At 33.4% G+C, this 21,695-nt stretch overlaps 2 protein-coding genes across 3 annotated transcripts; one reads left to right on the forward strand and one right to left on the reverse strand.

Annotated features, from left to right (window-relative positions):
• Positions 1-83: 83 nt before the first annotated feature.
• Positions 84-16,798, reverse strand: LOC126741353 (uncharacterized). The gene is made up of 12 exons (XM_050447746.1): positions 16,575-16,798; positions 16,344-16,469; positions 16,077-16,277; positions 8,309-8,509; positions 8,125-8,255; positions 7,888-8,071; positions 6,973-7,092; positions 1,913-2,038; positions 1,652-1,852; positions 1,397-1,597; positions 422-552; positions 84-360 (listed from the first exon to the last, which is right to left on the reverse strand). The coding sequence occupies exons 1-12, from the start codon at positions 16,726-16,728 to the stop codon at positions 169-171; spliced, it is 1,968 nt and encodes a 655-aa protein (XP_050303703.1). The 5' UTR covers positions 16,729-16,798; the 3' UTR covers positions 84-168.
• A 3,008-nt stretch (positions 16,799-19,806) lies between these two features.
• On the forward strand, positions 19,807-21,294 carry LOC126741197 (uncharacterized). 2 transcript variants are annotated; one of them, XM_050447550.1, is made up of 5 exons: positions 19,807-19,980; positions 20,055-20,248; positions 20,395-20,634; positions 20,694-20,864; positions 21,045-21,294. In XM_050447550.1, the coding sequence occupies exons 1-5, from the start codon at positions 19,900-19,902 to the stop codon at positions 21,256-21,258; spliced, it is 900 nt and encodes a 299-aa protein (XP_050303507.1). In that variant the 5' UTR covers positions 19,807-19,899; the 3' UTR covers positions 21,259-21,294. The 2 variants fall into 2 exon arrangements, with proteins under 2 accessions (XP_050303507.1, XP_050303508.1); XM_050447551.1 differs by having other exon boundaries at positions 20,064-20,248.
• The last annotated feature ends 401 nt before the right edge of the window (positions 21,295-21,695 follow it).

The raw sequence follows: 21,695 nt of genomic DNA on the forward strand, positions 1-21,695 counted from the left end.
ACAATAAACCCATTCTGAAGCCACGTGACCTCTATGGACGGTGGTTTCTCCCTTTATTCTTTCAGTTCATTAAATTGCGAGTGTATTATATCAAAAATTGTTTATTTGTCACCCTTAATGTTTAGCACTTTATTACAAGTTACAATTGAATAATAAAAGTTGTAAGTGTTAACATTTGATCTCATCCGGTTGCAACTGAGTATATTCCACTGAATAATCCCAAAGTTTCTTGCGGAACTCCTCGGTCAGTTTTCCAGGACCTGAAACGACCATTCCTTCGTACCAATAGGTGCCGGTGATGTTTTTCACGTCATCAGCACAGGCCAGGTGCAGTAGAGTTTGAGCTCCTTCCTCTTGAGACTAACGAAAAAAACGCTCATTAATTACCACTCTTAATGAAATCATTTTGTAGCCATTATACCTTGCCGTAAATGAAGACGAGAAGCATCAGAGCAAACGCCTTGTAGTTACGGTCCTGTACAATGGCGGAATTCCAATAAATCGGCGTCTTCACTCCTCCGATTATTTGTGAGTTGGCGGTAACTCCGGAATCTAAAAATTAAAAAAAAAAATACTCCAAACATATTTAGCCTCAGCGAATAATGTCAATCTCATAGCAATTGAAGTAAATGCCACAAATATCCACACAATCCAGAACGTTTGGAAAAGGGAGTTAACCATTCTACTAAAGTAGACAAATCTATTTAAATTTGTTATCTAAAACAGTCCTTATCTGATCTGAAGATGAAGGGACTTATGGTGTAGCTCCTCTAAATCTATTAAGAGGTTCTCGTAATAAGTTTTGCTAGTAGGTCCTCAAAATTAAAAAACCAATATATTTACAAAAAAAGCTCGTATATTATTTCTTGCAGCTGATCATGATAATTTCCAAATTAGTATTTGATTTCTTCTGGTCGTAATTGAGTATATTCAACTGAATAGTCCCAAAGTTTCTTGCAAAATTCCTCGGTCAATTTGGGAGGTCCTGGAACGATCATCCCTTCATACCAATATTTGGCAGTGACGTTGTTTACTTCGTCGGCACAAGCCAGGTGCAGTAGAGTCTGAGCCCCCTCTTCCGGAGTCTAAAATTGCAGAGAAATATTGACTCGATATTTTTCTGGACTCTTTCCTAAGGTACCTTGCCGTAAATAAAGATAAAAATCATCGGACCTATAATCTTGTAGTTACGGTCGGTTAATAGGGCGGAATTCCAGTAAATTGGGGTCTTTACTCCACCGATTATGTGCGTATTAGCTATGACTCCTGAATCTATAAAGAAAAATTGATCTCAAACCGGGACTCCTCGGTTATCCTAATACCATCAAACAAGGGGGTGCAATTGCGAGAAATTTTACCTATATGTGCGATATTAGTGTAGACTCAGTATTAATACCTTTCAATCTTTCTCCAAACATTTTTGCAGCCGCTATCATGCACAATTTGGAGTTGCTGTAGACTCCGCCGTTCAACTGGGTACATAGTCCGTTGAAATATTCGGCAGGAGGGTTCAATTGATCGATGTTAATAGTCGAGACGAAGCCCATGACGGAACCACTGAACGTAATTCGACTAGGGGCGGATTTCTTTAGCAAATCTACGAGAAAAAAGTATTCGAATTTCCCGCCCAGTGTTTCCGTCTTCATCTTACCTAAGAGCAAGTGAATAAGCAAAAAATGACTGAAATAGTTCACTTGCATCGTTTTATCGAGGCCATCTTCTGTGGTGACTTTTTCCTTGTTTAACGCGATTCCCGCGTTACACATCAAGATGTCGAGTCTCTCTTCTTTTGCTAAGACCTCTTTGGCAAACTCCCTGACGGATTTCAGAGATGCCAGATCCACTTTCATGCCTACAAAAACAATTATTGTAGAAGAGCTTCGATTATTGTAGATGATATATAAAGAGTTACCGATTATATTTTGGTTGTGGGTTTGACGTTTGACTTCATCTACTGCTTCTGAAATTTTTACGATATCTGCGATGATCACTTTGCATCCTTTAGCGGCTAGACCTAGAGCACTTTGAAGACCGAGCCCTAAGAATCATCATTATATATGTTTTATATTATAATAAGTCTGATAGGGAGGTACTTAAGAAAAACATATTTGTATTAATTTCATCTTGTTATATCTCGAAAACTAGTCAAACGTTTTTCAATTTTCTTTTTTGGGGGTTGTAGTAAAAATAAGAGCGCATCCTACTGTATAAGTCGCGTTTTTGTATTTTAAGCGGTTTTCTTGAAAATTGACGCCAAATATTCGGCGCCAGAGGCGATTTTGCGAAAACAATTTATTTTGGGCAACTTCTAAATATATAACTTGTCATATCTCGGAAACTAGTCAAAAATTTCTCGTTTGTCTTTTTTGTGAGTTATAGAGGGAAAAAGCGCGCATCCGACTATATACGTCACGTCATTGTATCTTAAGCCGTTTTTTTTTTTAATTAAGGAAATATATTCGGGAAAATTGCTCCATAGAAGCAATTTTTCGTAAAATTATAGTGTTTCTTAAGGGTGAACCCACGCCTTAATTAAATGAAAACAAAAATTGACAACACTGTATTAACAAGCACATTGAATTCACCGTAAATGGCAACAATTTTCGAATTTTGAATAAAATTCCCTGTAATTGCTTAACATATTTTTATATCAACTTCCTTGATAGGTCTGAAAATATTTAAACTTAAATATTAATTTAGTGTGCCGCGACTATGTTAAGACAGTCAAGCAGGCTTGGAAAACGCGTCGTAAATATGACCGTTTTTTGTTGCATAAAGCCTTTGCTGACGTGTATATAAAACCCATTTATAGAGCGCACCTTCTAAATATATAACTTGTCATATCTCGAAAAGTAGTCAAAAATTTCTCATTTTTCTTTTTTGGAGATTATAGTGCAAAGAAGCGCGCATCCTACTGTATAAGTCGCGTTTTTGTATTTTAAGCGGTTTTCTTGAAAATTGACGCAAAATATTCGGGAAAATTGCACCTCAGAAGCGAGTTTTCGAAAATCGCGCTTATGATTACAGCGTTTCTTAAGCGTGATTTTTCATTAGATTAAAACGAAAATTGGCAACACTGTATTAACATGCGCATTGAGTTCACCGAGAATGGCAACAACTATTTTAATTTTAAATTAAATTCTTGATATTATGATAATTATTTTCTTAAATTACTTGATAAGTCTTAAAATATTTATTGGCACATTTTATGGCACACTAGATTATTTTTTAATATAGTGTGCCATGACTATATTAAGACAGTTATATCTTCAGTCAAGGAGGCTTGGAAAACGCGTCGTAAATATGACCGTCTTTTGTTGCGTCTGCTGCCTTTGCTAACGTGTATATAAAACCATTTTTTAAGCGCAACTTCTAAATATATAACTTGCAATATCTCGGAAACTAGTCAAAAAATTTTCGTTTTTCTTTTTTGGAGATTATAGTGCAAAGAAGCGCGCATCCTACTGTATGAGTCGCGTTTTTGTTTTTTAAGCGGTTTTCTTGAAAATTGACGCCAAATATTCGTACGCCAGAGGCGATTTTGCGAAAACAATTTATTTTGGGCAACTTCTAAATATATAACTTGTCATATCTCGGAAACTAGTCAAAAATTTCTCATTTTTCTTTTTTATGAGTTATAGAGGGAAAAAGCGCGCATCCGACTGTATACGTCACGTCATTGTATCTTAAGCCGTTTTTTTTTAATTAAGGAAATATATTCGGGAAAATTGCTCCATAGAAGCAATTTTTCGTAAAATTATAGTGTTTCTTAAGGGTGAACCCACGCCTTAATTAAATGAAAACGAAAATTGACAACACTGTATTAACAAGCACATTGAATTCACCGTAAATGGCAACAATTTTCGAATTTTGAATAAAATTCCCTGTAATTGCTTAACATATTTTTATATCAACTTCCTTGATAGGTCTGAAAATATTTAAACTTAAATATTAATTTAGTGTGCCGTGACTATGTTAAGACAGTCAAGCAGGCTTGGAAAACGCCTCGTAAATCTGACCGTCTTTGTTGCATAAAGCCTTTGCTGATGTGTATATAAAACCCATTTATAGAGCGCAACTTCTAAATATATAACTTGCAATATCTCGGAAACTAGTCAAAAATTTCTCGTTTTTCTTTTTTGGAGATTATAGTGCAAAGAAGCGCGCATCATACTGTATGAGTCGCGTTTTTGTATTTTAAGCGGTTTTCTTGAAAATTGACGCCAAATATTCGCACGCCAGAGGCGATTTTGCGAAAACAATTTATTTTGGGCAACTTCTAAATATATAACTTGTCATATCTCGGAAACTAGTCAAAAATTTCTCATTTTTCTTTTTTGTGGGTTATAGAGAGAAAAAGTGCGCATCCGACTGTATACGTCCCGTCATTGCATCTTAAGCCGTTTTTTTTAATTAAGGAAATATATTCGGGAAAATTGCTCCCTAGAAGCAATTTTTCGAAAATTATAGTGTTTCTTAAGGGTGAACCCACGCCTTAATTAAATGAGAACGAAAATTGACAACACTGTATTAACAAGCACATTGAATTCACCGTAAATAGCAACAATTTTCGAATTTTGAATAAAATTCCCTGTAGTTGCTTAACATATTTTTATATCAACTTCCTTGATAGGTCTGAAAATATTTAAACTTAAATATTAATTTAGTGTGCCGTGACTATGTTAAGACAGTCAAGCAGGCTTGGAAAACGCGTCGTAAATCTGACCGTCTTTGTTGCATAAAGCCTTTGCTGACGTGTATATAAAACCCATTTATAGAGCGCAACTTCTAAATATATAAATTGTCATATCTCAAAAAGTAGTCAAAAATTTCTCGTTTTTCTTTTTTGGGGATTATAGTGCGAAGAAGCGCGCATCCTACTATATAAGTCGCGTTTTTGTATTTTAAGCGGTTTTCTTGAAAATTGACGCCAAATATTCGCACGCCAGAGGCGATTTTGCGAAAACAATTTATTTTGGGCAACTTCTAAATATATAACTTATCATATCTCGGAAACTAGTCAAAAATTTCTCATTTTTCTTTTTTGTGAGTTATAGAGGGAAAAAGCGCGCATCCGACTGTATACGTCACGTCATTGTATCTTACGCCGTTTTTTTTAATTAAGGAAATATATTCGGGAAAATTGCTCCCTAGAAGCAATTTTTCGAAAATTATAGTGTTTCTTAAGGGTGAACCCACGCCTTAATTAAATGAAAACGAAAATTGACAACACTGTATTAACAAGCACATTGAATTCACCGTAAATAGCAACAATTTTCGAATTTTGAATAAAATTCCCTGTAATTGCTTAACATATTTTTATATCAACTTCCTTGATAGGTCTGAAAATATTTAAACTTAAATATTAATTTAATGTGCCGTGACTATGTTAAGACAGTCAAGCAGGCTTGGAAAACGCGTCGTAAATCTGACCGTCTTTGTTGCGTAAAGCTTTTGCTGACGTGTATATAAAACCCATTTATAGAGCGCAACTTCTAAATATATAACTTGTCATATCTCAGAAACTAGTCAAAAATTTCTCGTTTTTCTTTTTTGGAGATTATAGTGCAAAGAAGCGCGCATCCTACTGTATAAGTCGCGTTTTTGTATTTTAAGCGGTTTTCTTGAAAATTGACGCCAAATATTCGTACGCCAGAGGCGATTTTGTGAAAACAATTTATTTTGGGCAACTTCTAAATATATAACTTGTCATATCTCGGAAACTAGTCAAAAATTTCTCGTTTGTTTTTTTTGTGAGTTATAGAGGGAAAAAGCGCGCATCCGACTGTATACGTCACGTCATTGTATCTTAAGCCGTTTTTTTTTAAATTAAGGAAATATATTCGGGAAAATTGCTCCATAGAAGCAATTTTTCGTAAAATTATAGTGTTTCTTAAGGGTGAACCCACGCCTTAATTAAATGAAAACGAAAATTGACAACACTGTATTAACAAGCACATTGAATTCACCGTAAATAGCAACAATTTTCGAATTTTGAATAAAATTCCCTGTAATTGCTTAACATATTTTTATATCAACTTCCTTGATAGGTCTGAAAATATTTAAACTTAAATATTAATTTAGTGTGCCGTGACTATGTTAAGACAGTCAAGCAGGCTTGGAAAACGCGTCGTAAATCTGACCGTCTTTGTTGCATAAAGCCTTTGCTGACGTGTATATAAAACCCATTTATAGAGCGCAACTTCTAAATATATAACTTGTCATATCTCAAAAAGTAGTCAAAAATTTCTCATTTTTCTTTTTTGGAGATTATAGTGCAAAGAAGCGCGCATCCTACTATATAAGTCGCGTTTTTGTATTTTAAGCGGTTTTCTTGAAAATTGACGCAAAATATTCGGGAAAATTGCACCTCAGAAGCGAGTTTTCGAAAATCGCGCTTATGATTACAGCGTTTCTTAAGAGTGATTTTTCATTAGATTAAAACGAAAATTGGCAACACTGTATTAACATGCGCATTGAGTTCACCGAGAATGGCAACAACTATTTTAATTTTAAATTAAATTCTTGATAATATGATAATTATATTCTTAAATTACTTGATAAGTCTTAAAATATTTATTGGCACATTTTATGGCACACTAGATTATTTTTTAATCTAGTGTGCCATGACTATATTAAGACAGTTATATCTTCAGTCAAGGAGGCTTGGAAAACGCGTCGTAAATATGACCGTCTTTTGTTGCGTCTGCTGCCTTTGCTAACGTGTATATAAAACCATTTATAGAGCGCAACTTCTAAATATATAACTTGCAATATCTCGGAAACTAGTCAAACATTTTTCGTTTTTCTTTTTTGGGGGTTGTAGTGCAAATAAGCGCGCACCCTACTGTATAAATCACTTTTCTGTATCTTAAACAGTTTTCTTGATATTTGACAAAATATATGCAGAAAAATAGCTCCCCAGAAGGGAGTTTTCGTAACTCAAAAAATAGTGTTTGCATTTTAAATTACCTGATGCGCCTCCAGTAATAAGGGCAGTCTTGCCAACTAAACAAACTTTACTTCTGCACCAAAAACACCATACTTTCGATAGGATAGTTATAACAGCTATAAAACTAACTAAAGGATATACTGCGAATATTAAACAGGCGTGTAAAATGGTCATTTTAATGGCTAAGGAGCTTCTGGTTACCAAATATTAATGCGAAAAAACTAAATTATATGTATACGGCGTCAGTAAAAAAAAAACACCATATAATAGCCAATTACTAAATTGTTTTGGCCTTTTTTTACATGGGTTTAGAGTACACTTTTCATCAGTCGTCAATTTTAACACAATATAAACATGGTAATTATGATAAATTGATAGGCCAATCGTAATAATTTACTTAAATACGATTGATTTAAAATTCTGTAACTTTTCGAAAAATGTTCTGGCCATGATCGATAGTAATAGTCCAATTATATTAAAAAATTGGATCTTTACATTATGACCAACAAAAAAATAATTAATTTTTGAATTGACGTAATAAGTAAAGCCTTATATAACATTAAGCCAATCACAATTCCCCGCATATATTTGTTGAGACGTCGCCATTTTGTTTAGGACACGTTTTTTTTTGTTCAACATCATGGCATCCATCCGCCATTTTGAAATTTGTTTTTTTTTCACAAAGTCACATCTAAATTTTTTTAAAATCTGATTAAAAAAAACAATTATTGAAATGGCATTTTTAATGCGATTGTTCACTGGCAATGTTTGCTGATATGGCAACAAAGCATATGAAAAATCCTGTATGTCCTTTAAGCGATGTTGTCATATACTGTGCAAAAGTAGTTCTCTTATTCATGGAAATGGATTAAATGAATCTCTTACTAAAGAATAATTTTTTTATTAACATAACAAATAAAACATTAACATTTAGCATTTGATTTCTTGAGGCTGCAACTTAGTATATTCGACCGAATAGTCCCAGAGCTTCTGACAGAATTTTTCGGTCAATATTGAGGGACTGGGAATCACCATTCCTTCGCTCCAGCACTTTCCCGTGACGTCCTGCACGTCCGCATGCGCTAGGTGTAAAAGCGTTTGCGCACCCTCTTCCGGCGTCTAAATTAACACAAAAATAATCATCATTCCAATATTTATTGAAGACTTCTTACCTTGCCATACAAAAACACCAAGGCCATCAACGCTAGGGCCTTATAATTGCGATCAGTTAATATAGCGGAGTTCCAATATATGGGGGTTTTTACTCCACCGGTGGCGGTGGCATTGGCCAAGACCCCCGAGCCTACGTTTATAAAAATTAGTCAAAAAGAGACAAAAAAATCATTTAGGGTATACCTTTTAATCTTTCACCGAACATTTTGGCAGCCGCCAGCATACATAGTTTGGAGTTACTGTAGACTCCTCCGTTCAATTGGGTCGTGATTCGATTAAAATATTTTGCGGGTGGGTTCAGTGCATCGACGTTAATGGTGGAAATGAAGGCCATAAGTGAACCGGTGAAGGTGATCCTACTTGGAGCAGATTTTTTCAAAAGATCTAAGAATTTAGGTATTTATTAAAACGTAATCGTAATTGGAATGAAAGATTAATAAATCACTAAATGGCACCGCATTCATAAAAGCCAGAAAGGATCGAACTTTTTTTTCCTTGCTACTATACAATACACCTGACAAATCACTGTTCAAAAAATAATAATTATCGCGTTTAATCTGGAAACCACAGTAGGGATAAATATATGCACCTCTTATATACCAATTTTGCTCTAATTTAATGTAACTTGAGAAGGAAAGACCGTCCTTTTGGGGTAGTTATATTTAAAACTATCTTCATTTTATTAAACAAAAAAATAAATCCGAATCATTTATAATGTTGAATTGAGGGATTCATGCAAGCCTGATGTGTTTTTGAGAAATAAAATAATGCTTGAACTTCAACTAAATGAGCTGCAACAACCCAATGGATATCGGATAAAATATCCGCGTGATATACGTTGAGGAATTTAATATTATATTAAATTACTCACGTTTAACAAGAAGGCTTATTACATGTTAATTATATAAAATTATGATTTCATAAAGGTTTAATTATGGTATGTTGTATACTATTTAAAGATTTTTACAAAATGGAATGAGCTTCTAAACAATTATATTTACCGTCAACAAAACGCTGATTATAGAAAATCAGCATAAAACCTTTATTTTAATCGTTTAATAATTGTTGATATAGAGTTTATAATAAAATAAGGTTTATATCTATCTAAAATCTATTTATGCTTAAACTGGGGTGTCCAGGAACTCCACCAACAAACTTTATATTTATCGTAAAGATATTTTAATTAAAAAAAGTACACCACTGAATTTTTCTTTTCTTAATCCTCTAAATTAAATTTGTATTCTTCAGTTTTTTTTATTGTATAGCTTATTTAGTATAATTATTGTGTTTCATATAATATGTTAGTACATTTCCTATTTTTTGCTAGATTCAATAGCAAAAAATAATAGGGGGGTTTTTCACGATTAACTCGAAAACCTTAAGGTTATATGTAAAAGTAAACATACAAAACCTATGGATTTTTTTATCACCTATAATTTTCTTAAAAAGCATTTTTCTCTCAGGCAGTTATTTTCTGCAAAAAAAACGTTTTTTTATTAAACCTACCCTTAACCCCCCACCCACCCCACATAACTTGCCAGTAAGAATTTATTTTCAAAAATCATTGTTTTCCAAAATGAAATACATGAATAACAGTTGGTTTTATCGTTAATCTTATAACACAGTTTGTTTATTTGAATTTGATATAATTATATTAATAAATATTTAATACAAAAACAGTGCTATTTTATTGGATATTATGCACGAAACAGTGATTTTTCAAAAGAATTTCTTACCGGGAAAATGTGTGGGGTGGGTGGGGGGTTAAGGGTTGTTTTGATGAAAAACAATGTTTTTGCAGAAAATGTATATGCAATATTTAATATAATAACACAGTATATTTAAATTTAATATAATTTTATCAATAGATATTAAGTATAAAAACAACGTTCTTAGATTGGATAATATGATCGAAAAACAGTGATTTTTCAAAAGAATTTTTTACTGGGCAAATGTGTGGGGTGGGTGGGGGGTTAAGGGTTGTTTTTATGAAAAACATTTTTTCTGCAGAAAATAACTGCCTGAGAGAAAAATGCTTTTTAAAAAAAACCGTTAAATATACAGGGTGTTACTTAAAGGTATGTCGTAATTTAAAAGGGACATTCCTGGACCGATTTTAAGTCGAAAAGTTCATATAAACATGGGTCCTAAAATGGTTAGTTTTTAAGATACAGGGTGTTAAAGTTTTTTTTTTTTTTCGTTTTTAATAAGTTTTTCAAATACGGTTTAAAATATTGAACTGAATTATGGCATAAAAACACATTTTTTAGATGTTCACCTCCTTTTTTTTAGCAACCAGTGGCGTAGCTGTGATGAATTTTTAATACAATTTTCCAAAAAAAAATACTACGCCATTGACTTACGAAAAAAATATGATTTTATCTTAATTATCAATCAATTATAAGCAAAAAATTCCTCCATGACTTTTGCCGTAAATCTTACCGTTTGGGTGTAATCGTTAATTAAAAAAACGTCTTTGTTGTGTCTGTAACTGATAATATTTTGGAGTCTAACGATAAAGGCCTGGCCAGTCTCTTAATATTATTAAATTATTCTAAGGCTTTTGATACCCTGGACCACGCACTCTTGTGTTCCAAACTGCATTATTATGGGTGCTCAGATGCTTCTTTAAATATTTTCTCATCTTTTCTTAATAATACATTTCAGAAAGTAACATACAATGGAACTTCTTCTCAAACCCTAAGTTTTCATTCCGGTGTTTCTCAAGGCTCTCATTTCCTTTTTATAATATACACTGCTGATATTCTTCTAATTTCTGTACAGCTACCGCCTTTGCTGATGCAACACAGTGTGTTAATCACAACTTAGAAACCATTAGGTATCTGTCTAATAAACATAATCTACAACTTAACTTCAGTAAATCCAAGATTCTATGTTTTCAAGTAAAAAAAAAGTTAATATTAACCTAGGAGGGGTCATACTTCCTTTCGTAGCTTCCGCGAGAAATTTAGCTTTACATATGGACGAAGATCTTCTTCCAAGGCCTTTTTTTGCACTAAAATTAATTTTTATTCAGAGACACTCACTTAATTTTAAATTAAAAAAGCTACTCTGTGAGTCTCTTGTTCCTAGTCATTATGCTTACTGCGATTTTATATATACGCCTCGTTTGCGGTTATTAGAACAACAAAGAATTCAGAAAATGCATTCATATATGGCATTAAAAAGGGAGACCACATATCGCATAAAATATCAGAAAACAAATTGGCTGCTCTATTTGACCCTTTTAAAAAGCCACATTGGTTTTCAGGTATTATGTGACTCCCGATTCTATAACTAGAGATTTTTTATCACCTATTTTCTGCAAAAAAAACGTTTTTTTTATTAAACCCACCCTTACCCCCCCACCCACCCCACATAACTTGCCAGTAAGAATTTATTTTCAAAAAATCATTGTTTTCCAAAATAAAATACATGAATAACAGCTGGTTTTATCATTAATCTTATAACACAGTTTGCTTATTTAAATTTGATATAATTATATATACATATGTAAATTAATAAATATTTAATACAAAAACAGTGCTATTATATTGGATATTGTGGACGAAAAACAGTGATTTTTCAAAAGAATTTCTTACTGAGAAAATGTGTGGGGTGGGTGGGGGGTTAAAGGGTTGTTTTTATGAAAAGCAATGTTTTTGCAGAAAATTTGTATGCAATATTTAATTTATTAGCACTGTTTACTTAAATTAAATATAATTTTATATATAAATATTTAGTATTAAAACAGCATTCTTAGATTGGATAATATGATCGAAAAACAGTGATTTTTTAAAAGAATTTATTACTGAGAAAATGTATGGGGTGGGTGGGGGGTTAAGGGTTATGTTGATCAAAAACAATGTTTTTGCCGAAAATGTAGATGCAATATTTAATATAATAGCACTGTTTATTTAAATTAGATATAATTTTTTATATATATATTTAATATAAAAACAGCGTTATTAGATTGGATAATCTGAACGAAAAACAGTGATTTTTCAAAAGAATTTCTTACTGAGAAAATGTGTGGGGTGGGTGGGGGGTTAAAGGGTTGTTTTTATGAAAAGCAATGTTTTTGCAGAAAATTTGTATGCAATATTTAATTTATTAGCACTGTTTACTTAAATTAAATATAATTTTATATATAAATATTTAGTATTAAAACAGCATTCTTAGATTGGATAATATGATCGAAAAACAGTGATTTTTTAAAAGAATTTATTACTGAGAAAATGTATGGGGTGGGTGGGGGGTTAAGGGTTATGTTGATCAAAAACAATGTTTTTGCCGAAAATGTAGATGCAATATTTAATATAATAGCACTGTTTATTTAAATTAGATATAATTTTTTATATATATATTTAATATAAAAACAGCGTTATTAGATTGGATAATCTGAACGAAAAACAGTGATTTTTCAAAAGAATTTTATCAAATATTTGAGGTATGGTAATCGAGTTTAAAAACTAGATATGTAAATTCCGTGTCAATTTTTTTTAAATGCCTAAACTTTCTCTCTTGTAAATACAATAGTGTATGACATCCGTAGATATATTCTGCAGTTTAATAAATATACCTTGACTATATACTAAATATACCAAAACCAAAAATCTACTAAAAAATCGGCAATAATATATGATGTGAAGCATTCGGAATAATTAATTACTATATTATTATACTTAAAATTGGTGAAAGAGGAGAACCCATAGCCATACCAAAGTTTTGTTGATAAAATTCATTATTGTACTGAAAATAAGTAGTTTTTACACAAAAGGTTAAAAGTTCTAAAGTTGTACTAACCCTTAGTGTTGTACGTTTTCCAAATTGTTATCATTCTCTAATTTATTTTTAACAATATTTCAAGTTTTGTCAACAGGAACATTAGTAAAAAGACTTACAACATCAAAACTTACCAATAAATCATGAGGGTTAAAAGATATTGTAGTGTTGAGGATTTTTAATGTAAGAATCAGAATTATTAGGGTATGGAATTAAGATATTTTGCAAGAGGATGAGTAGGTGAATGTATGCTACTAACTATAGGTCTTAAAGGAACATTTATTTTATGTATTTTTTGTAAACCATAAACATGTGGTGTTTTACTATTATGTGGAGTTAATTTAAATCTATCAATATCAGAAAATTGGTTTTTATTCTTTTTAAGTAAATTATAACTTTTTCCTGTAGGATTTTTAGATAATTTAGAATAATTACCAACATTAATTATTAAATTTAATTTATTTTCATAAGTGTTAAAATTTAAAAGAACAGTAGCGTTACCTTTATCGGCTGGAAGTATTTTAATAGTGTTATCGGATTTAAGTGTCTTTAAAGCTTTTAATTCTAAAGAGTTTAAATTTTGTTTAATTTTAATTGGTTTTTTAATTTCTATCTTTGTCCTAATTCTAAATTCATCTTGTTGATCCCTTGGTAAGTCGATCGTTGCGTTTTCTATAGCTGAAATGATATTTAATTAAGGCAGAATTTTAATTGAGACCTTTAGAAAGAACAAGTTTTTCTGTATCAGGTAAAACTCTATCTGACAAATTAATAACAGTTTAATTTATAAAATCATTATGAAGTAGATTTATTTTATTTATGTGAAATTGTTTTTGTTTTTGAAAATTATTTAAATAACTATTATTTATACAGAAACAAATTTTGATTAACTAAATTAAATAAGTTATTTTTTAATTTTTGTATTTCATTATTTAAATTGATTTTATTATATCTATGAAATTGAATTCTTTCTCTTAATAACGCTTTACTTGCTCTTTCTAAGATTTTATGTTTTTTATTATTTTTGTATGATGTGTGTAATCTTAAGCATTTTGGTATTAAATTATTAATTTTGCATTTATACAGGGTGTTTCAGAACGATGGGATCAAACTTCAAGGGGTTGTTCAGTGCAACAGTAGAATCCATTTAGGAACCCATGTCCGGAAATGTGCCACTACGCCACTACGGCCCTAAGACGCGTTTAAATTTAGAAAAAATAATAATTACCTTAATAGGGTTTGATGCATTTATTTTTACCTTTTGTATATGATACCATCACAACAATTGTTCAAACAAAATGTCTTTCTCCAACCTCAATACACCGATTTAAACGCCGCACATGATTTCGGCGGATTACACTAAAAATTTGATCCTCGTTTTGAATGATTTCAAATGCTGCTGTTATTCGTCCAATTAAGTCTAGCTCTGATTCTACTGGAGTTTCGTAGACTAAAGACTTTACATGTCCCCGGGTGACCTAGGAGGCCAAGAAACCGCTCCACCTCTGGCAATCCAACGGTGCCCAAACCGCTGAGCCAAATACTCGCGTACTTGTACAGCAAAGTGAGCCGGCGCTCCATCATGCTGAAACCACATTAATTTGCTGTCTAACGTTTAGTGGAACATTTTCAAGGAGTTCTGGGAGAACTTCCTCCAAGAAACGCAGATACATAGGTCCTGTTAACCGTTCCGGTAGAAGGTATGGCCCAATTAAATAATCATCAACAATGCCTGCCCATACTATATAAAATTTTGAAACATGACATTGAGAATTGACATTGATAAGCGTTGATTTTACAACAATTGTTGTTATGGTATCATGTACAAAGGGTAAAAATAAATGCAGCAGATCCTATTTAGGTAATTAATGTTTTTTATAAATTTTAAGTAGTGACACATTTCCGGACATGGGTTCCTACACTCAAATGGATTATTCTGTTGCACTGAACAACCCCCAGTTTTTTGTTTGATCCCATAGTTCTGAAACACCCTGTATACTATTTAATTAATTATAAAAATTGATATTTGCTATAAGTAACGTAATAACCAATAAAATAAGTAACTCATTACTTTCAGCTTACTTTAACATAGAACCAGTTTTTATTGCATAAATAGCATTATGAATTTCCTTAATAGTAGAAAGTGAAAATTTAAAACAAAAATGTTCGTTTAATTTATTACTATTATAAAAGTCGATTGTTTCTTTTCCTTTAGTAGAAATATTTTGTAAGATATAACAATCCAAAAAAATTATTAATTGAGTCAGGGTTAGATAAATGGGGTGGTAAATTATAATTTTTGTTGGTCTTAGCGTTCATATTAGAAAGAGTCTTCCACATTTTGGCTGGATTGTTTTGCCAACATAAATATTCATTATACTGTTTTTTTTTATTCTCTGACCACCCTAACTATAAGTAATTGCGGCACTGTTTATATCTGATATGACCATCGTTTGAGCGACTTTGTTTAAAATTGCGTGGTTTTTTGGAAACTCGAATATTTCTTAGTGGAGCATGAATCCCAAAAATGTTTAAAAGAGTTTTATTAAATATTTCAATTTTTTTGACCATATTATTAGTTTGAAGAATTTTAAACCGGTTGGCTGAATGCAAGTCATGCTGAAAGGTCTCATAGTTTATTTTCACCTTCGGATCTCTTATAGATTCCATAATCTCTATGTTGATGGTCGAATTTGAAACACCATGAACACATCCACCACCACATTGAAAACCACTCTTTTACTAATTACTGGTTAATAACACTAAAACGTTTTCAATCAATATTTTTAAATCCAAGGTAATAGGGAATGATTTAACTATTAAAACGTGATCTATGAAAAATCACATTAAAGAAAAAAAACTGTTCATCAAAAATCCTTGACAACATTAATAATTATTGCATTAATAGTGAGAAAAAAAACAATTTTTTTAACTCGTTTTAGACCTGTTAAGTCACTGCTGAGATAAATGTATTAGTCCGTATAAACCGATGAGGAAAAACAATTATTTTTAGCAAAAACTTAATTTTTTACCTGTTTTAAGTGGACACCACCGTGGTGATAAATAAAGAAACTAACTGCTCTTACTACTTCCTTGGGCATAAAATATAAATAAAAAATCATGGTGCGGATCATCGTTTAAAATTACTGTCTCAATACTTGCATACCTAATAATAAATGAGTCAGCAAGAAATGACTGAAATAGTTGACTTGCATCGTCCTGTCGAGCCCGTCCTCGGTCGTCACTTTTTCCGTATAACTGGCAATACCGGCATTACATATCAAAATGTTCAGTCTCGCTTCGTTTTTTAACACCTGCTCGGCAAACTCTCTTGTGGATTTAAGGGACGACAGATCAACCTTCATACCTCAAATTAATTAAAAAAAAACACAGTTAAATTTTTCAGTAACAAAAAAATGCGCGCGCTTTATACCAATTACGTCTTGATTATGGGTTTGTTGTTTTACTCCTTCGACTGCCTCGGATATGTTGACGATATCGGCTATGATCACCCTGCAACCTTTGGCGGCCAAACCCAATGCAATTTGAAAACCTAGACCTAAAAAAGATAACAATTACGTTAAAATATCCATATTTGATTTAATGGAAATATGATTGTTGCTAATGAATGAAAAAAAGACGTTAAAAGTGATTTTTTTATTACCAGAAGCACCTCCGGTGACAATAGCGGTCTTCCCCACCAAACAAACCTTACTTCTGCACCAAAAACACCATAATTTCGATATAACCATTAAAACAACTAAAGTAGCAACAAATGGATAAACCGTTAACGATAAAATAGTATTAATGCAATTCATTTTGGTGCAGAACCTTAAACCAAACGACAATAATAATCAATGGAATGTATTTGCATGTTAATGGCCCGACCCATACTAAAACCGGTTAAATAATTATTAAAAAAAAGTTTCACCATTGTAATTTCATTGGACACAGTAATTATAGATGTTTCGGGCCTTTTTAATGACAAAACATGCATTGCGTTTTAACGTGTATAATGAGAATCCAGGTTAAAATATTTGAACAGTTTTAGCTATAGGAAATTATTCTTCAAAAATGCTTTTTTATGAAAGAAACTTCTTGGCTCTCCCTGGTATAACAACCTTGGCGGCCATCTTGGTTTTCACAGAGGGTTCACGTGACCCCTCGTTTGTTTATAGATAATCAGTCACGTGACGCTCGTAATTGGAGACGAGGAGTTGGCTTTGTTTGGTGTAATACGAGGGTCGTAATAAAAGAAATTAATGTTTCTTCCAGGCAGCCACAGTAATAAGCTACAAAAGTGTTATTCCATTAAATATTTTGTACCGCTACTGTAAAATAATTAAAAAAGGTTCCACTATATTTAATTGTCATTTTGTTGGTCACAGTAATTATAGATGTATATTTTTTCTCTCTTTGAGATTTAGGTATAAGAGTATTTATTTTGTTTGGGGTTAATGATTTATGGTTGCTTATTTTTAAAGAGTTGGCTTTGTCTGGTGTAATACGAGGGTCGTAATAAAAGAAATTGGTATTTCTTCCAGGCAGTCACAGTAATAAGCTACAAAAAATGAATTATTCCATTAAACAGTCTGTACTTTTACTATTGATTAACCTATAAAATAATTACAAAAAGAAAGATATATATATTGTCAATTCTGAAAGAAACTTCTTGGTTTCCCCTGGTATAACAACCTTGGCGGCCATCTTGGAATATGGTGGGAGGAGCTTGGTTTTGACAGAGAGATCACGTGACCCTTCGTTTGTTTATAGATAGTCAGTCACGTGACACTCCTAAATAGAGATGATGACTTGGCTTTGTTTGATGTAATACGAGGGTCGTAATAAAAGAAATTAATATTCTTCCAGGCAGTCACAGTAATAAGCTACAAATGTGAGGTTATTTTTTTAAACATTTTGTACCTCTACTATTGATTAACCTGTAAAATAATTACTAAATGGAAATAATATTAATTGTCAATTCTGAAAAAAACTTCTTGGCTCTCCCTGGTATAACAACCTTGGCGGCCATCTTGGAATACGGTGGGAGGAGCTTGGTTTTGACAGAGAGATCACGTGATCCCTCATTTGTTTATAGATAGTAAGTCACGTGACACTCGTAATTGGAGACGAAGGGTTGGCTTTGTTTGGTGTAATACGAGGGTCGTAATAAAAGAAATTGATATTTCTTACAGGCAGTCATAGTAATAAGCTACAAACGTGAAGCTAGTCTCTTAAACAGTTTGTAGCTGTACCATTGATTAACCTGTAAAATAATTACAAAATGGAAATGATATTAATTAGAACCAGTACCTTGACAAGCTTTTAAGCATAAATCAACAAAATGAACAGACTATGACCGAGTACCAAATTTCAGGGCCACAGGTGGAACAACCTCGATAGGAAGAAATTCTCAAACCTATTATAAAGCTCTTCTCTATTTATGATATTAATTGTCAATTATGAAAGAAACTTTTTGGCTCTCCCTGGTATAACAACCTTGGCGGCCATCTTGGAATACGGTGGGAGGAGCTTGGTTTAACAGAGAGATCACGTGATCCCTCATTTGTTTATAGATAGTCAGTCACGTGACACTCGTAAATGGAGATGATGACTTGGCTTTGTTTGATGTAATACGAGGGTCGTACTAAAAAAGTTGATATTTCTTCCAGGCAGTTACAGTAATAAGCTACAAAAGTGAGGTTATTTTTTTAAACAGTTTGTACCTCTACTATTGATTAACCTGTAAAATAATTACTAAATGGAAATAATATTAATTGTCAATTCTGAAAGAAACTTCTTGGTTTCCCCTGGTATAAAAACCATGGCGGCCATTTTGGAATACGGTGGAGGGACCTTGGTTTTGATACAGGGATCACGTGACCCCTCGTTTGTTTATAGATAGTCAGTCACGTGACACTCGTATTTGGAGACGAAGAGTCGGCTTTGATTCGTGTAATACGAGGGTCGTAATAAAAGAAATTGATATTTCTTCCTGGCAGCCACAGTAATAATCTTTTAAGACCAACTTGAACAAATTATAACTTATAATTAGCGAAAACTGAAAAAAATGGAACTAGATAGCACCATAAACGGCCTAAAAACTTCAATAAATAAATTGCAAACATTAAAAAATGCTTCAAACCTAGAGCGGAACCAATGCTTCAGAGGGAAGAGTAGCATAATGACCAACAAAAATGAAATAGTAAATAAATAGAAGCAGTACCTTGACAAGCTTTTAAGCATAAAACTTCTTGGCTTCCCCTGGTATAACAACCTTGGCGGCCATCTTGGAATACGGAGGGAGGAGTTTGGCTTTGATAGAGAGATCACGTGACGCTCGTAATTGGAGACGAAGAGTTGGCTCGGTTTGGTGTAATACGAGGGTCGTAATAAAAGAAATTGGTATTTCTTCCAGGCAGTCACAGTAATAAGCTACAAAAGTGAAGTTAGATCAACTTGAACAAATTATAACTTATAATTAACGAAAACTGACAGAAATGGAACTAGATAGCACCATAACCGGTCTAAAAAGTCCAATAAATAAATTGCATATGAATAGAAATTGATCCTGAATTGATGCAAGATAGAGAAGGATGAAGAATGATTGTGCTGTCAGTCAAGACAGAAGCAGGAAATTATTCCACTAATCTATAAAAAACTTTTTGACCCTCCTTGGTATATCTGTGGCGGCCATCTTGGAATACGGTGGTGGGGGGAGCTTGGTTTTGACGTGGCTCGTTTATTTATACTTAATCTGTCACGTGATTGGAAGTAAAGCGTAATACGAGGGTTAAACCAAAGGAAATCGATATTTCTTGCGGGCAGTCACAGTGATAACCTAAAAAACTAAACTTTTTCCCTCCACTGTTGACTAACCTGTAAACAACCACCTTTCAGGTAGATTTTTGTCATGATTCCTGTCATTTTGAACGAATGTAGAATTATCAAAATTTTAGATTAAGTACTATGTTTTATACCGTTTAGTGATGGAAGAATTAGTTGGGCATATACCGTTGTCTTTGGGTGCCATACTGTTAAGAACCCTTGTCGAGTCCTACACTGGAAACGTAAGTACTTAATAACATTCTTATTTTTTCACATTAGAAGTTAGAAAGAGAGGAAAATTTCGTCATTTCTCTAGTTGTTTCAGCCCTCGCAGTCGTCGTCGATAATCGGTTTAACTGCCGAATTAGTACCTAAGGCGGCCACCGCGGTGTTGGTGTCTGGGGCGGCCGTATGCGGTCTATACAAACAATTACGTAAAGGTACCCTGGTGAACGTGGGACTCGGCAAAAAGGTCTCTGGAATGGTAAAGAACGCAAGAAATTTGATACAGTGAGTAACAACAGGTCGTACTTTAACTAAATAGTTGTTTAAAATGCATTGATAAAGTTGACGGTAGCCATGCACCATCTGAAGAAGCTTTTCTTAAGTCTAGCAATAAATAGAAAATTCCTGTAAATAATAATGTTATACCCCAGGCGACGTGAACGAAATGGTGATTCCTGGTTGCTTCGTAACATCAACGGTTCCAGAAGGAACTGCATGGAGGCCTTGGTAAAACTAAGCGATCAGACTGAAGGGCGTCACCAATTATCAGTTCCAGCTCAACAATCACCAATAGGACAGTCGAATAGTTCGCCAGCGTTCGGTCAACCGCAATTTACTAACACTAGGGCCACGCAAGGTTCTAAGGAGGTACCGGTGGAAAATCTTTATAGGTTCTCAGATTTGCCATTATTGGGTGAATATGTGGTGATGCTTAAATCCGGTTTTACAGTAACAACTTCTTTGGAAGCACCAACTATTCCTCTCAAGAGATCCGGATGGCTAACCACTCTAGAGCGCCGAGTAAACGAAGGAAATCGGTAAGTCGGATGCCAAGTTTCCAGAGACCGATCACGAGAAATTATCGGAAAGTGGTGAAAGCAGATGAAGAACCAGAAATAAGGTATTTTCTTTATATAGCGCTGACTAAAGTATTAGTTGAAAGGCTTGAATGCTTGAAGGGGTAAGAATGTTATTTTGCGCTCAGAATAACATATATCTATTTCTACTATTTGATTTTTAATCCAAAATCTAGCCTTTCAATGTTGTATAAGACAATTGACATTCCAGCGTTTCCTTTCAGACCTCCGTCGGCACGGAAAAAGAGGTCAGATCCGACCGACGACATCAAATCAAAGACCAGCATCAACCAGTGTGAAAGCGAAGGAGCCTCAAAGCGATCGCTACATCGACTCAGAGACTTATCAAGCACAAACAGACAGCAGAGGAGACGCGGCAAAATTCAAAAAATCACCCGTAAAACGAGAAGCGGCAAGATTTACGTCTATAGGATATGAGGGCCCTTTAAGAGATTAAAACAAATTTTAAAACAATTTTTTTGACGCTTATTTTAACCCTCCTCCTCCCTTCCAAATTGCTTATCTTTAGGTACCTCTGCAGTCTTCCTGTGTCGTCTTAGTATCTCTTCCAAAGGTGGTTAGTTCTCTTACTTCTGAATTAAAGTTCTCACAGTACAAGGCTGGCAAAAGAGTTTCTACTTGACAGTAAGGATTATATGTGCTGTCTTTTATTGGAAGTCAAGGTCTACCAAGCTTGGAACTTCAGAATCATCAGTTCTTCCTCGATCAAGATCCAATCAGGATTCCATGAAAAAAGTAAATAGCTGATCAGAGGAAGAAACCTCGTCCAGAATCAAGACTTTAGGACGCACCTTCAGTCCTGGAGAGGACTGTGCAAGATTGAAGGTGCGTCCTAAAGTCTTGATTCTGGACGA

Source organism: Anthonomus grandis, chromosome 10 (genome assembly GCF_022605725.1).
Source record: "Anthonomus grandis grandis chromosome 10, icAntGran1.3, whole genome shotgun sequence".
Classification (NCBI taxonomy): Eukaryota; Metazoa; Arthropoda; class Insecta; order Coleoptera; family Curculionidae; genus Anthonomus; species Anthonomus grandis.

Excerpts from the sequence above, each read along its gene's own strand:
- LOC126741353 (XM_050447746.1), bottom strand. The coding sequence starts at position 16,728 with ATGAATTGCATTAATACTATTTTATCGTTAACGGTTTATCCATTTGTT. Across the intron at positions 2,039-6,972 it reads TATTACTGGAGGCGCATCAG|GGCTCGGTCTTCAAAGTGCT; the intron begins GTAATTTAAAAT and ends GATGATTCTTAG. Across the intron at positions 553-1,396 it reads GTTTGGAGAAAGATTGAAAG|ATTCCGGAGTTACCGCCAAC; the intron begins GTATTAATACTG and ends TTTAATTTTTAG.
- LOC126741197 (XM_050447550.1), top strand. The coding sequence starts at position 19,900 with ATGGAAGAATTAGTTGGGCATATACCGTTGTCTTTGGGTGCCATACTG. Across the intron at positions 19,981-20,054 it reads TCGAGTCCTACACTGGAAAC|TTGTTTCAGCCCTCGCAGTC; the intron begins GTAAGTACTTAA and ends TCATTTCTCTAG. Across the intron at positions 20,635-20,693 it reads CCGGTGGAAAATCTTTATAG|TAACAACTTCTTTGGAAGCA; the intron begins GTTCTCAGATTT and ends CCGGTTTTACAG.